This window comes from Phascolarctos cinereus, unplaced genomic scaffold, assembly GCF_003287225.1.
Source record: "Phascolarctos cinereus isolate Bilbo 61053 unplaced genomic scaffold, phaCin_HiC Scaffold_1;HRSCAF=81, whole genome shotgun sequence".
NCBI lineage: Eukaryota > Metazoa > Chordata > Mammalia > Diprotodontia > Phascolarctidae > Phascolarctos > Phascolarctos cinereus.
Genome location: NW_027555514.1, coordinates 16987397 through 17004251, shown reverse-complemented (window position 1 = coordinate 17004251; position 16855 = coordinate 16987397). Strand labels below are relative to the sequence as shown.

General features: G+C 46.8%; 1 protein-coding gene across 11 annotated transcripts in view; it reads right to left on the bottom strand.

The window, feature by feature from the left end:
- The window catches only part of SNX10 (sorting nexin 10), a 63101-nt gene that overhangs the window by 11910 nt on the left and 34336 nt on the right, over positions 1-16855 (bottom strand). For 4 of the 11 annotated variants that reach the window (XM_020993397.2, XM_020993395.2, XM_020993394.2 and 1 more), the window contains 2 exons: positions 4146-4232; positions 752-852 (listed from right to left, as the gene is read on the bottom strand). In XM_020993397.2, coding sequence (XP_020849056.1) covers positions 752-852; positions 4146-4232 — 188 coding nt within the window. Of the gene's footprint in view, positions 1-751; positions 853-4145; positions 4233-14392; positions 14599-14930; positions 15454-16855 lie in introns of those variants that run through there. The other 7 variants (XM_020993398.2, XM_078150996.1, XM_020993399.2 and 4 more) reach the window with 4 other exon arrangements.

The following is a 16855-nucleotide window of genomic DNA, read 5'->3' as shown; positions in this document are numbered from 1 at the left end:
AATTCTGCAGAGACTATCTTGGAGAGGCAAAGGCTGATCAATCATCATTTGCTAAGGGCCTCCTAGGGCAGCTAGATGGCACAGTGGTTGGAGTACCAGGCCTGGAGTCAAAAAAATCTGAGTTCAAATATAACCCCAGACACTTACTAGCTATGTGACCTTGGGCAAGTCACTTCATCCTGCTTGCCTCAGTTTCCTCATCTGTAAAATGAGCTGGAGAAGGAAGTGGCAAACTGCTCCAGTATCTCTGGGGTCATGAAGAGTGGGACGTGACTGAAATGACTGAACAACAAAAAGGCCTGCTACGTGCGGGACACTGTGCCAAGGACTGAGGATACGAAAAGCCACCAGGACAGTCCCGGCCTTTCAGGGGCTCACGGTATAACGAGGGACAGAGACGACCTGCGAGCCAACATACAGAAGGCAAGCTACCACCGGATAAAGAGGAGATAATTAACCAAGGGTTGGGAAGGACCTGCGTGGGGAGCCCATGAGAGGTGATCACAGCCGCCCGGGGGAGGTGCTGATGGTCACAACGGGGCGATTGAGGCCGTGGGAGTGCAGAGAACGGACCAGACAGAGGACACGGTTAGCAAAGAGGCGCCCAGGGGCCGAGGGCTGCAGTCTGGGGGCAGCCCCGATGCGGCGCCCACGGAGGAGGTCCAGGTGGAAGGGGACCGTCGCCAAAAGTCAGCCGGAGGGCTCGAGGGGCCTGGACGAGCTTTCCGGATCTCTGCACAAAACCACTTACATCAGCAGCGCGTTGCTCTGCAGGCGCTGTCGGAGCCACACAAATTCCCGAAACCGCCTCCTGACGCACGAGGTTTTCATTGTAAAACACATGCTGTTGGTCTAGGGAAAGGAAACGAAAAACGGTCAGCCTGGTCAGCTTGAAATGAATTCTTTGCTTCAGGTGAAGCGTCCGCGAGGAGACCAATGCTGAAAAATATGCTCAAGTCAGCAAACACCTAGTAAGTGCCTAGTAGGGACCGGGCACTGGGGATACGGAGGCAAAAAGCTGGCCCCTGCCATCAAGGAGCTTCCATTCTAGCAGGGGAGAGGACATGCAAACAACTCTGTACAAACACAAGATCAACTGAAGACGTACCCCTTGAAGGGAAGGCACCAAGGTTAGGGAAGACCAGCAAAGGGAGGAGGAAAGGGAGCAAGCATTTATTAAGTGCTTACTGTGTGCCAGGCACTGTGCTAAGCACTGGGGACATAAAGAAAAGCTTCCCCACTCTAGAACCCTGTGAAGGCTTTTCCTTTGATCTAGAACCCTGTGACGTGCTCCCTTTTGCTCTGGAACCCTGTGGGGTTGCCGATCCCGTACTCTAGAACCCTGGGCTTTCCTGCTCTAGAACCCTGTAAAGTGCTTCCCCTGCTTTAGAGTCTTGTGATTAACAATCCTTCACAAAGGCCAAGAGGGCTTTGTTCAAGAGAGACGGGCCCTTCCCATCAGGAGAGATGGCTGTCTTTCTACCTGTCAGCTCTGTAACCTTGGGCAAGTCTCATTCCATCTGAGCCTCAGTCTCTTCATCTGAAATGAGCAGCTAGGCCCTACAGCCTCTAAGGGCTTTTCCAGCTCTAAACCCTCTGAACCCTGGGCCAAAGAAGAGATATAAGAGTGTGAAAGTGCCTTCAGAGGAATAAGAAAGGGCTAAGTTAGTTCAGAGGAAGGAGAAATCACTCCAGGTTGGGGCAGTCAGCGAGAGGGGCAGCTAGGTAACCTTGTGGACAAGCACCAAGCCTGGAATCAGGAAGACCTGAATTCAAATCCTGCCTCAGATACTGGCTAGCTGTGTGACCCTGGGAAAGCCTCATGACTTCTGTCTGCCTCAGTTTTCTCACTTTTAAAATGGGTACAGTTAATAGCAACTACCTATAAAGTGCTTAGCATAATGCCTGGTATATAATAAATACTTTTGTTTTTGTTCAATTGTTTCAGTCATGTCCAACTCTTCAGGACCCCATTTGGGATTTTCTTGGCAGAGATACTGGAGTGGTTTGCCATTTCCTTCCGTAGCTCATTCTACAGATGAGGAAACTAAGGCAAATAGGGTTAAGTGACTTGCCCAGGGTTCCACAGCTAGTATGCCTCTGAGGCTGGATTTGAACTCAGGTCTTCCTGACTCCAGGCCTGGCATTCTAGCTTCTGGGCTGGGCCACCTAGCTGCCCCCAAAAAGTCCTTTATAAATGCTTATTCCTTTTCCCATTCCCTACTCTGAAAGAGAAGCAACCACTCAGGAATTTGGCAACATCTGGGAGTCAGCCTCATTGTACAGATGAGGAAACTGAGGCAAACAAGGTTAAGTGACTTGCCCAGGGTCACACAGCTAGTGTCCGAGGCTGCATTTGAACCCGAGGTCTTCCTGACTCTGTGCACTGTGGCGCCCCCCCAGCTGCCTCAGTACCAACCCATTTTTGAATGGCTTTGTTTCTTTGCTGTGGGTGTCTTAGGGTAGGAGGTGAAAGAAAGTTGGGGGGCCCAGAGCCAGGATTCTGGGGCTCGGTGCTGTAGTGGGTCGGCTGGTTGTTTTAACTCCAGGTTCACTTATCCACAAAGATCAGATTAACAGAGAAATCGCCAAGTTTGCATTTCAGCTGAGCCTCCAGACAAGGCCGACAAAGCTCCAGAAGAGAATTTAGGATCATAAGAAAGTAGCCCGGAACAGGGGAAGGACAGTTATCCTCAGAGTCAGGAAGACCTGAGTTCAAGTCCCACTTCCAACCGATATTAGCAGTGTGACCTCGGACAAGTCACTCGTCTACGAAATACCCCCTCTAAGGTTATAAATGGCACAGGACACGGCACTGACAGAAAAGGGAGTTTTCTTTGCCGGGAGTCCCCTCCCTCCTGCTCCTGGAACAAGACATTTCATCTCCAGACTCCAGGCGCTTGCACCAGCTGCTCCCTAGGCATGAAATGAAAAATCTCCCTCCTCATCTCCACCTCCTACAGGAAGCCTTTCTTGATCTCCCTGAATGCTGGTGCCTTTCCCCAGTGGCTGTCTCCAGCGGATCCCATCTCTGTTTCGTTTGCACATAGCTTTGTGTGTTGTCTCCCCCATTAGACTGGGAGCCCCTTGAGGGCAGCAACTGTCTTGCCTGTCTTTGCATCCTGGCTTGGCACAGTGCCTGGCACATAGTAGGTGCTTAATAAATGCTTAATGACCGACTGATGACATCCAAGATCCAAAGAAACACAGAACCCTAGACTAGTCCTCCTATCTCCGTCTTAAAGGACGGCCATTATGAACCAGGAGAAACCAAGGACAGTCATGATTTCCCCTCCAGGCTCATACTCTGGTCTTACTCCAAATAACACGACAAGCCCGCTACTCTTTAGTGTTGTTGTTGGGACTTTTTTCCCCCTATAGGCAAGATGACTCAGGCTCTGGACTAAGGTAAATTAATGCCACACAATTACTCACTCCCCATTTTCTAATTACAAGTGTAAAATATTCTGCATCTCTTAAGGGGAAACACACATCTGTTTATCTATGAAATTTATTTAGTGATATGTTCTATCCCCTCCCCCCCAAAAAAAAGGAAAGAAACAAAGGAGCATTTAATGAGGGAATTTCAAATTTCATCCTATCTGGGAATGGAAAGCTCCACATTCACCAGAGCACTAAGGAAAGACAGTGTTGCCTAATGGTTAGAACCCTAAAACTGAAGTCACTCAGTTAGGCAACTAGCATCTTTAAGCTCATACCATGCCCTGTGCTAAGTGAAATCCAACCTTAGACACTTAGGAGCACTTTAAGGTTCAAGAAATGTTTTCTGTGTTATTTTGTTTATTCCTCTCCGCTTTCAGATCCAGCTACATTGTTATTGTTATCACCATCACCATCATCACTGTTGTTATTTACTGTTATTATCATCATTAACTGTATCATTATCATTATTGTTTATCATCATCATCATTACGATTACTCTAAAACTGCACTAGGTTTCCAAAATAGTTTTGGGAGCCAGCTTTAAAAGCTGCAGATGGTCACTACATTAAGTGGTAATGAAAACGAACTTCTCCAAAGTCAAAACCCTGTCCATTCTTCTCCAAGTCCACCATGACTCCCCAGCAACCACCTACGAGCCCCCTTGCCTTTGTCCTGATCCTTAGGACGAATCTTCTACTCACATGGATGCAGATCTCATAGTCAATGTAGGAGTGCCAGAAGTCTTCCTTCTGAATGCGAGGATCCCGGACCCAGACGCTCACGAACTCCTGGGAAGTCATACCAAGCCAAGGAATTTGTTTTAGAATAAAAGGGGCCTTGAAAGCCTAAAGAAGGAGTGACTTGGGCAAATAAAACAGGAGACAGTGTTTCAACCCTCTAGAAGGAGAAGTGAGGAGATGTGACTCATTGACCGTCAACACGCCTGGGAAAATTCCTGCCCACAGAGTCAGCCTACCCAAAAAGGAACAATTTTTAGAGTAAGGCAATGAGGAGATTTTAGTTTGGAAACAGTTGGGATTTCTCCCCCAAATTTCATTCAATTCAACAAACCTTTAGATAGTCATATCGGATTTGTTAACATATAAGAAATAATTTCAAGAGGGTATTTCTATCCTCACCACCATCACCCCCCCCCCCCCCCCCCCGCAATAGAATAGACACACCTTGAGGACAGGAACTGATCTATTTTTGTCCCTGTATGCTTAGCACCTAGCATAGTTTGACACATAGTAGGTGCTTAATAAATGTTTGCTAAATTGGATTGGATTGTAATGATCTTACGACAAGGGAAAGGGCTGAAATCCCAGATGGCAACAGGGAAGCGGCCCCCAACTAAGGTCCCAGATCCATCCTTTCCTTCGACAGAGAATCTTACCTGGTTTGACCCCTTCTCTAAGGCAGGAGTTTCCACTCAAGCCTCTCAGGAAAACATTTTTGCACAGATATACACTGATGTGTGTACCTATACTTTTAAATTATACAATATAATAACACACTATTAATCGTGTATGCTAAAAAAAATACAAAAATAGACATTTCAAAAGAATGAGATAAAAATGAAATAGCATTTTATTTGGGAGGTAATGGGGAGACACTGGAATTTCCTGGGTAGGAGAATGACCTGCTCTTTGGGAAAATCACTTGGGCAGGGGAGTGGAAGGTAGGCTGGAGGGGTGGGGAAAGACTGGGAGCATGGAGGCCGGTTTTTGTCTTTCTGTTTCCAGCATCTAGCAGCACCTGGCACATAGCAGGCCCTGAGAGATCGTCCCATGAAGAAAGAGGGCATCCTCAAAGCCTGGTTCTACTTGACCAGATGAGAGCCTTGGAGACAGATTCTGGCCACGGGTGACTGAAGGCCAAGAGGAAGGTCCCCTTCCTGTCCATAGTGACTGAGTAGATGCTGAGGCTCAACCATCCCCCTCCACCTCTTTTCCCCTTTCCAATAATGAATCCACTCAGGACCTTTTTGCGCTGTCTGCCAAGGAGGAATGAAGGGATGGGAAAATGGCCTAATTCAACCTCAATTCACAAATATTAAGGAGAATACGTGTCAAGTCCTATGTTCAACAAATCAATGGCATGAGAACAGGAGTGAAGAGGCAGGGTTAGGCGACAGCTGTCAAGAAAAAGATCTGGAGGTTCTGGTGGGCCACAAGCCACAGAGAAAGGAACTTATGAAACCTCAGGTAGCATTCCCAGAGGTGCAGCCTCCAGGGAGAAGGTAGGCCTGGAACTCTGCCCTGCACAGGCCCCCAGGTCACATTCAGAGTTCACACTCTACAGCAATCCTGTAATTCTACAATTCAACTTGGGAAAAAAAAAATTGACTGGGGCCTTTCCCTTCTTTCTCCAGCTTGTGAAATACACAAGCCAGGCCCTGGCCATGTGGTTTGTGGTTAGCCGATGATTAGACATGTGAGGAAGTAGGTGATGACCCATATGAGTCAGGACAAGAAGAAAAAGCCAGGAGGAGGGCTCACATCTCAGAGATGGGCATCCCCCACTTCCTCCCAGCCAGATGAAAGAATGTGTTGGCATCTCATTAACAATAAGGGTAGGGATAATATAATCCAATCAACGTTTATTAAGTTCCTACTGTGTGCCAGGCACAGTGCTAAGCTAGGGGATACAATTAATAAGAAGAAAGTCAGTTCCTGCCCTCAAGAAGCTTACAATCTGATGGGGGAGACTGAGGCAGGAAAGGAAGAGGCATAAAGACTGCATTTGTGATATCATAGATACAAGAACTCTCTACCAGAGCAGGTCAGCACCATCTAGAGCACCACAGAGCTTCGTTGAGGGTCACCCAGCCAGAGGCACACTGCCTATAATAATAGTAGTAGTAGTAGTAGTATTAATAATAATTTAATAATGTTACTAATATCAGCTTATATTTGTAGCATATTGTCTCCTTTTCAAAGCAATATTAACCACCCTATGACCATCATTAAAAAGAGGTGTGAGATTTTCAGAAATTTTAAAGTCACAAGAGCAAAATAACTGAATTTGAGTCAGAGGAACCTTGAAAAGTGGGGGGAATCAAGTTGGGAGGGGACTAAAAATGCAATACTTTTTAAAAAATCATACTAAAAAAGTTACGTTCTTATTCTAATCTAGGTTTTTAGCTAAATCATTATGTGGATCTTGCCCATAATACTACCCTGTTTGGACTCATATTGAGAAACAGAATTTATTCACAGAAAAACTACAAATTAGCTTTTAAATTATTCCATTTGTCCCACGGAGACACCGACAACGACCAGTTATTGAGCTCAAAAAAACAAAATTCACCTCGATTTCTCTGCCACCACCTCTCTCTCCACACTCCCCATTTATGAGAAAAAGGCTTAGGAAAAAAGCTTAATTTCCTCCAATGTCAAGATGAAAGAGAAAGCATTCATTTCCAGAAAAGAAAGTGAGAAGAGAAGGAGATGGGGAGAAAAATCAATGTACTACCTGCAACTTAAATAAGTACCCGTGGTTTCCTGTCACGACTGCAGTTTCTGCTTCCCTGAGTCAGTCAATTAACTTCTGCCTGACTCAGTTTCCCCAACTGCAAAACGGGGATAATATCAGCACCTACCTCCCAAGGTTGTTGTGAGGATCAAATGAGATCCTAATTGTAAAGTGCTTAGCCCAATGCCTGGCACATAGTAGGTGCTAAATAAATGTTGGCTCTTAGGCAGAATGAGACACATTTTTTGAACATGGACAAGATCGGAATTTGTTTCATTTGGCTGTGCAGACCAATTACAAGGGTTTTGCTCTTCTCCTTTCCCTTCTCCCTCAGTGCAGTGGTGGAAGAGAAAAAAATAATTTTTATACTTAAAAATAACAAATTTAATTTTAAAATGAAATATGCCAGCTCCCACCCTCTACCTCCAGGTCTCCATCATGTTTCTGAGAAACTGTTTGCATGCAAAGGAATAGTATTATACATAAGAAATGAAGACGAAAACTTGGAGAAATTTGGGGGATGATTGTATGAACTAATGATACAGAGAGAAGTAAGCAGAGCCAGGAGGGCACTTTACACTAGAACCCTAATAACATTAAAGGAAAACAACAGAGAAACACTTCAGAGCACCAGTCACTGACGGTGACTTCAGGGGACCAATGCTGAAGCATACCTCCAACCTCTAGGCAAAAAGGTGGCGGACTACAGGTGCAGAGTGAGGCAAACACAGATATGGTCCGTGTATTTTGGGGGGGGGGTGAGGCAATGGGGATAAGTGACTAGTGTTAAGTGTCTGCTCTGAGGCTGGATTTGAACTCAGGTCCTCCTGACTCCAGGCAGGGTGCTCTAACCACTGCGCCACCTAGCCACTCCTGGTCCACGTGTTTCTTTTTCTGTACTTACTTGAAGGTCAGAAGGCAGATATCCAGTCCAACCCATACAACAGGACTCCCCACTGTAGCATCCCTGACCGGTAGCCATGTTTGAAAACCCCTATTCGTTACAAGGGAAAGGTCCAGAGCTGAGGGAGGGAGTCATTGCAGAGCACCCCTGATGCTTTTTTAAGTGAGCTTCACCAGAGCATCTTTTAATAGCTCTCATTTTCAGGTCATTTTCTAGAGCAGATGACTGCCACCCTCCGAGCTAATGACTAACCGCCCTTTCCCTGGCTTGGGTCAGTGGTTCTGCCCACTTGTCCTGGGCCTCCCCATGACTCCAGGAACAACTTTGACTGTGACTGCCCACACAGTACTAACAGCAGACTGGTTTCCATCAGCACTAAGAGAAGGCTAAAGGGCACACTCTGACAAGGTCAGGAGGCTGTCCTCACTTCAGCTGGCTCATGTTGCAACCGAGGCAGGCTCTATCCTCTTGCTTCTGCCTTAATCTCCAGAGAAAGAGGCTGTCCGAGGACCCCTGGGGGCAATGTGCTCCTCTGAGTTAATAGGCTGGTTTTACCAACCAGGCACTGAAAACCACTTGGGGGATGGCACATGTACCCACTCACATTCTCAGAAAGAGGAGTCACCATGTGGGGACCTCCATGGCCCCACTATCCATGGATCGCCTCTTCTCTGCTCTCATCCCCTTTGACCTTCCTCAGCACTCGACCCTGCCGACCACCTGGGCTTCTGAAGGCTTTAGTCTGGGGTCTCTAAGACAATTCCTGGTTCTTCTCCTATTTTTCAACCCTCCTTTATCTCTTTCACCATCTCCTGGAGGTTCAAACTCAATTTATTCAAGGTGCCACAAGGCATTATCTACTTTGGGCTGGAAGGATAAGGTGTTCTTTCGAAGATATACCTCAATCTCCTCAACTATAAAATGAGGCGGTTGGAACTGATGGCCATTTTGGTCCCTCTAGGTTTTAAATCTAGGCTTTTATGACCCCCTAATGTCTCAGATCTCCTAACTTTCCCCCCCATTTCCAGGAAAAACTCCAGACAACTGAGTCTAGAACACCATCCAACTCACAGGCCCTTCAGGAATGACTGCTGATGCAGTCTGGAGCCGGTCTCAAGTTTATCTCTTTTGCAAAAATCTCAACTTTTGCAAAAGTTGTCTGCAAAGATAATGCAAACCAGAGACAGTGTGGTCTGGGAGATAAAGAGCTGACCAGGAAGACCGGAATTCGAGGTGATGCCAGACACATTCAGGCCGGTTGTGTGGCCCTGGACAAGTCATATTTCAAACATCCTGTTGCCCCAAGCCAATGGATAGAGGCCAGCCCTGGAGTCAGGAAGATCTGAGTTCAAATCTGGCCTCAGACACTTTTTAGCTGTGTGCCCCTGGGCAAGTCACTGAACTCTGCCTCAGTTTCCTCATCTGTAAAATGAGCTGGAGAAGGAAATGGCAAAGCACTCCAGGATCTCTGCCAAGAAAACCCTAAATGGAGTCACAAAGAGTCAGACACAACTGAAAAAACAATTCAACAACAATTAAATTGCTTTGGTAGTGGGAGCTCCCTATGCCAAGGAAGTCACAGGCCCAGGCTCTGTTCCCTGGCACAAATAATCTGATTCATGCTGTTTATCATAAATGTACGTAAAAATACTTAAGATTAAGCTGTTTTAACTCCTCCAGAATCATCATTTTACACACCAATATCCGAGGCCTACACCGACCACATCTTGTTAAAGAGTCACACGGTATATGCCTGCAAGGGATCCTAGGTCATTCAGCGCACCTGCCCTCCCCCCTCCAAAAACAATCCAAAGCAGTAAAATGCTACCGTTTGCAGCTGATCGGCAGACACCGCCCAGGAACTCGTTCTAGTCATCCCACTCATTCATTCAGCAGCCACTTATTAAGCCCTACTATGTGCTGGGCCTGGTATACAAAGGCCAAAATGAAGCAGTGACTGGCCTCAGGGAGCCAATGGGGGGGGGGGGCACATGTAGATAGAAAAGTTAACAGAAAGCACATAAGGAGTGCTCCTGCAGGGAGAAGGGGAGTAAAGGAGGACTGGCTAGGGCTTCCTGGAGGAGGTGGCCCTTCAGCTCAGCTTTGAAGGCAAAGGGAGATGGCCTGGGCAGAGGACAGAGGCGGCGACAATGCTACATCCAGCCAATTAGCCACTTAGGAAGACGAAGCTCGGTAATAAGGAATAGACCTAGAGAGGTGGGCTAGCCCACGCTGGAACACTCCCACCCAGCTGTTCTCTGGAATAGAAGAGGGAGGGGCCCGTGGGTGGGGCCTTCCTCCTCCCTTTTTTAGTTTTTTATTTAGTCTCTTCAGTTAGATTTTAGGCTCCTCAAAGGCAGGCATTTAGCACAGTGCCTGGCACACAGTAGGTGCTTAATTAATGTTTATTGTATGACTGCCAGAAAGGCTTTAAGGGCTGAACAGAGAAGTTTCTGTTTCACCCTAGAGACAGAGAGGGACTCGTTGGAACTTCTCGAGAGGGGGCTGACAAAATCTGTGTTTCCGGGCCTTCTTAATTAGATCCAGCCAGCTTCCTAAAGAAAGCTGGCTCATTCTCAGGCAGCCCAGAACCTCCTCTCTGCGACATTCTCTGCTGCAGGATCACGTGGATTTCTTGGGGAAACGGTCTAAGCAGCTGGTGCACTCCATCAGTTTAATAATCTTATTAAGCATTTTAACGATTGCTCGGCCTAATGAGAACTCAAGGATGAAGGAAGAAGGCACAGGCTGACTAGCATATACCCTTTCCCTCCTGCCCTCCCAAAGACAGGCATGGAGCAGGGAGGGCATGCTGGATGAGGGAGGGCAGGGCTTTCGGTTCCCCCCACGAACACTAGGAGGCCAGCTGGCTGCTGATTAACCGAATGCGTGGGCTCCAAGAAGCCACTTCTCCAAGGTTCAGTTCCCTTATGCATTGAAGGAGGACAACACATCTCTACCACCAGCCTCACTGGGCTAGGCTCAAATGAAATCGGTCAATCGACAAACATTTATATTGAGGCCATCCTTCATGCCAGGCACTGGCCCGGGAGCTGAGGCCCTCCAGGATCTTGTATTCTCTCAGATAATGGAAGTTGGGTGCTTCCTAAATTAGAAATCGTGTTAATTCTCCACGATATTACAATCACCTTCTGACTTTTCCTATTCAGACATGTGCTACGTTTTGTCTTGTCTTCTTTGCCTACTGATGCTGCAGAACCGACCTTGTCTACGTGGCTATTCTCCCTAACACAATCAGAATCCATCCATGTTCTCCGCTGTGGATCCAATGTGCCAGGGCCCCCTCCCCTTCTCTTAACGCCAGTGGAGTCCCTAGGTGTGACCCATCCAAGGACATCCTAACTGAATGTCCCACAGGCATCTCAAACTCATCATTTCCAAAGCACGACTCATTCTCTTTCCCCCCCAAACTCCCTCTTTCCAAATTTCCTGTTAACATCCAGTCTCCCAGCCCAGAATCCCAGTGTCCTCCTGGACTCCTCACCCTCTCTATCCAACCTGTTGACAAATCTGGTCTTTTCCACCTTCACAACATCTCTCCACCCCCGCAATTACCAGCCTAGCACAGATTCTTACTTCTCACCACTCTAGCGCATCCTACACTCAGCCAACAGGGTCGGGGTCATTAAGAGTACTGCACAATTTCTTAAAGACAACCCATCCCATTGTCCTCCTCCTGTACAAATCTTGGGCAGTGCTTGCCCAAGGCACACGAAGAACCAGCTCTTTGGATTGTCTGGCCAATGACATATCATAGATGGGATTCTTCATCCACTTGACTCACAGGTTCACAAATCAAGAGCTCAAAGGACCCGGGGGAAGGGGGGGGTGCACCTAGACCAATGAATTCCCTTATTCTACAGATGATGAAGCTTGCTAAGTCACACACAGGTGTAAGAGACAGAGGCAGGATTTGAACCCAAAGTCCTCTTATGCCAAGCCCAGAATCCTCTCCACAGCACTTTTATTTTTGACTAATTAAGAATCTAATTTAGAAGGCTCTGCCACAGTAGATATTGAAACTGGAGGATCCCGGTTGCTAAGAAAAGCCCGACTAGAGGCTATAAGATATTTCTGGATGTTGTCCCAGGATGACATTTTATGGAACAATCTCCACCTCACTGCCAGTGAACAAGTGAATCTTCACAGGAACCCTTTTCTGATCCATCTTTCTCCAAGGGAAGAAAAAGAAATGACAGAATGGAGAAGGTGGGTTTTTACCCCTGCACCAAATGGTTTCTTATTTAAAAGATGTCTTCTTCAGGTATCAGGTAATTCTTATCAGACAATCTCTGGCAAACTTAATTAAACAACCGTTTATGAAGGCAGAAACCACAGACACAAAGAAAAAGGGAAGCAGGCCTGTCCTTGTGGAAATGACATTCCTCTGAAGTCCAGTAGCTGACCGAGAGGTACATAAATACAACCATTTTAAGCTAGCACAGCTTAACTTCACCAAGACCCTGCATATAAAGAGATACAAAGTAGTTGGGGGAGGAGGGGCACCAATCACTGGAGTATCAGGGAGACAGATCTTGGGATGAGCCCTGAAGGGAACGAGGCTGAGGAGGGTTCCAGGAAGCCCACCCCACGCATGGGGGCAGTCTGGACAAAGGCACACAGATGGCAATAGTCAAGAAGAAGAGTTTGTCTGGAGTCTCTCAACAATTAGCAAACATTTATTAGGCACCTACTAGGTGGCTGACACTGCGGAGCTCTGGGGACCCAAATGAAACTGTCCCTGCCCTTGAGGACTTTATACAGTACTGGAGGATTTTACTCGATCCGGGCAGATTGTAGGATTTACAGCAAGGAGCCCAACTCTACCTGACCAGGACAGACAAATAGTCGTTCAATGTCCACAAAGCCATCAAATGAGATCATCTTATCCCACTGCCTCATTTTATAAATGGGGAAACTGAGGCAAGCCCAATGAGATCAAGGGAGCTTGCTCGAAGCCAGACAGGGAGCAAGCAGCCAAGCCAGAATTCAAACCCAAGTCTCTGCCCCACGCTGCAGGCTTCTCCTACCATAGCATGGCCTCTTATCTGGTTCTTCTTATAGAATCACGTCAGTGGGTCCAACCTGTCACTTTGCAATAAAACATAGGCTTTTTGTGGACCTAGAACTAGGAATTCCAGTGCTTGGGGCCAATTCAGGAGGGAGCTGGTGCCACAGAGCACAGGCTGACCCAGATGCTGATACTCTAGGAGAAGAGACAGCCAGTCCTTGGGGAACCCAGCTCATGGGCCTGGGAGGCTATTGTGGGGGGGGGGGAGCTCAAGCCTGAATCAATGGTACCAGGGTGACAAGACCCTAATGGATAAGACCTTAGGAGTGAGGCCCCCCCTGCCTGCACTGCTGATCAGCATAGGAGCAGGACATGAGTCACTTCCCATGGAGAGAGAGCCCTCCCCATATCAGCCTCCTGGGGCAGAGCCCACACTAGTACCATACCCAGGCTCTTGCTCGCTCTCTCGCTCTCTCTCTCTCTCTCTCTCTCTCTCTCTCTCTCTCTCTCTCTGTGTGTGTGTGTGTGTGTGTGTGTGGACAGTGGTTAGAGTGCTGGATTTCGAATCAGAAAGACAATGAGTTCAAATCTCACCTCAAATATTTACTTTCTGTGTGACCCTATACAAATCACTTAAGCTCACCCTCAGTTTCCTCATCTGTAAAATGGGGGTAATAACTATCTAAGCATTAACATATATAAAGCACTCTGCAAATCTTAAAATGCTATATAAGTGCCAGCTATCATTATTACTATTGTTGGAAAAAAAAGACTTTGTCCTAAGGATGGGCAAAGGGCTATGATGGGTTAGAGCTAGAGAGTTAAAGAGATGGGAGACTCGATTTCCTAGACATGACAAGGGTCTAGACAAGATTCACTTTTTTGACCAGAGAGGCAAAAAGTCATTTTGTTTCATCCTCACTGCCTCCTCCCCCTTTTATTCTGTATTTTTAATCTATTCCATCCCCCCCCGCCATGATAAGGCTATCTCTAATGAGCATCCCTCATTTAGGGCCTGTTTCTTTCACCCCAAAATCGAATTCTGCCTCCAAAACAGAATCTAGCTCTATAGCAAGCCTGGGGTTTTTCCACAGGAACAACTAGGAGATGCCTTGGGCCTACCCAACAGGTGTCCTAAATCACCCACTGAAAGAAATTCTGTAGTTCCCGTGGACCAGTTGAATTTAGGGAAGGGGATAGATTCAGAGTCACACGGGAAATGGGGGAAGTGGTGAAGGCTGTGCAACTGAAGCCCTAAGCTACCAACCCAAGGAAGCCCAGAAAATGCCAGGCTGACAAAAAGCGGTAACTAAGCAAGACTCACTGTTTTTAAATGCCCCACTGTCAATCTCTGATGTTGCGCCTCTGTACGTTTCTCCACCTGCCTCCCCCTACTGAATCCTCCCCTCTAATAAAAGAAAACATTGAATTGAAGCCAAGGAATACAGCGTCTGGGTCACCTCGTGTATGCTGCATTCCGTTTCCCCAGACCCCCACCGAGAGCTACACAGGGACAAGCATGCTCCCCTCCTTACCACATTTCCAGGACCAAGGTCAGTTACTCGATTCAGCAGAGTCCTGTCACAGAGCCGTTCACCCCATGGCGGTCAATGTAGTCATTATTTCCCCAGCTCTACTTTCCTCATTCTTCATCACTTGAAGCAAGTTTTCCCATGGTTCTCTGGATTCATCTTCCTCCCTTTTTTCGTCTGGGCCTGAGATTTCTTTAGTGTAGAGAACTCCAGGTGAAGAAATTCCCCTTTACAAATGCAGAGCTGTACCTGCTCTAAAATTTAAGAATCTTGGAAAGCTTCCTGCGTCCCTAAAGGGCCACACAGCCTGGCATCCAGGAAGCACTTAATAAATTTCAATAATAATTTTATTATTAAAAACAATAGTAAATTAATAAATGTTTGTTGACTCTATGACTAACAGTCAGTGTATGACTTGAACCCAGGTCTTCCTGATCCTGAGGCCCGCTCTCTATGCCTGCTCCTCATCCTTTCTTACAATTTCCATAGAATTGTCAATCAACAAGCACTAATTAGCAAACATTAATTAAACACTTACTACCTGCCAGTGCTAGAGATAGAAGGAGGACCTCAGAGTGCATCTTGGCCAATCCCTCCATTTTGCAGATGAAGAAACCGAGTCCTGTCGAGGTTGTGCCTTGCCAAGGTCACACAGGTAGGAAGCAGCAAAGCAAGGATTCAAACCCAGGTCCTCTCCCTTCAAATCTGGTGCACTTTCTAAGGCTCCATTGGGCTCCTCTATCACATCCATCAAGCCAAACACCTACTAAGTGCTCCTTTTATTCTGCAGGAGATATTTGTACTCATTCCATCCACCTGGTATTTTCCAGCCAGATTCTCTCCCTCGTTCATTTTGGGGCTCCCGCACTTCACCCCCACCGCCCACCCCTGTGAAGGCACTTCGCTAGGCACAGGCTCAGCCACACCCAAGTTCTTAAGCACCAACTGTGTTTGCAGCTTGGGTTTTGTTTTTTCTGAAACCACGGAGTGCACCATGATGAATATTTCAGTACAGATGGAACCTTTCTTTCTGTCATTTTCCTCCTTGGGGAATACATTCATTAGGGAAATCTATGGGGCAAAAAAGTATGAAGAGTTTAATGACTTTTCTTATATAATTAAGATTCATTTTAAAGGTGCTTAGAAATAGTTATTAAGAAGAAAGTTCACAAAAAAAGGGCAGAAGAAATGGCTGTCTAATGGAATGAAATGCTTCTGGCATATGTGATTTCCACAGTGGGTGCTCTCTCTTCCCACCTCAGCCTTTTAGAACCCCTTCTAGGCTCAGCTCAAATGGATACTGAAGGTGGCACAGTGGATAGAGCTCCAGCCTTGGAGTCAGGAGGACCTGAGTTCAAATCTAGGCTCAGACTTAACACTTAGTAGCTGTGTGGCCCTGGGCAAGTCACTTAACCCTGATTGCCTCTCTAAAAAGCAAAACAAACAAACAAAAAAGAATAATGAATCAATAAACATTATTAAGCACCTACTGTGTGTCAGGCACTGTGCTGAGCTGGGGAAAACAAAAGAGTCAAAAGACAGTCCCTGCCCTCAAGGAGCTTACCATCTATTGGGGCGATGTGCAGACAAATAAAACAAAGCAAGCTGTTCTCGAAGAGGCTCTGCATGACCCACTCCAGCGACTAGGGGCTTTCCACAAACCATACTTGGGGAAACACCTATAATGTGTGCAGGTTGTCCCCACCAACAAGCTGTGTTTCATTGTGGTTTCTGAATACCCAGCACCTGGCACGCGCTTAACAAATGCTTCCTGATCGATTTGATCGGACACAGGCAGCAGATGGATGGAGGATCTAGGTCCTGGGGTGAAGGGCAGGGGGAGAGGAGGTCCAGCTGGATTGCTTGGGGAAGCTGCCACCTTCTTTTAATGACCCCAAGTTTCTCCCTGGAACGCAGATGCATCTTTTTACATACCAATCTCCTTCCAGAGCTATTTTATGGCCATGACCAGGAGAAATGGAATCCCAAAGAATTGAAGTTGAGATTCACCCCGCAAAAAACAAAACAAAACAAAAAACAATGGAGAAGGGCATGATGGGCACCCTGAAATGCATTATAGTCAGGGAAGCTTCTTGAAGGTAGGGACTGCCTTTTGCCTCTTTTTGTATCCCCAGAACTTAGCAAAGTGCCTGGCTTATAGTAGGAACTTAATAAATATTTACTGAATAAACGAACCAATGAATTCAAAGAGGTGAAAAGGATGCCATTGAAGGAATGAATGAGGAGGAAAAAGAAGATAGACCGACCTCGTAGGGAGAAAAAGGGGAGAGGGAGGGAGAGAGGGAGCACTGACTGTCACGCCATGTGTTCTGCCTGTAGCTGCCATATCTGCAGAACAGCAGGAAGGCTCCTGGCACTTGGGCTGGACCCTCTAACATTCATGGCAGGCCAGGGATAGTCTAACAGGAAAGAAAGCAGATGCCCATTAACTAGGGAACGGTTAAC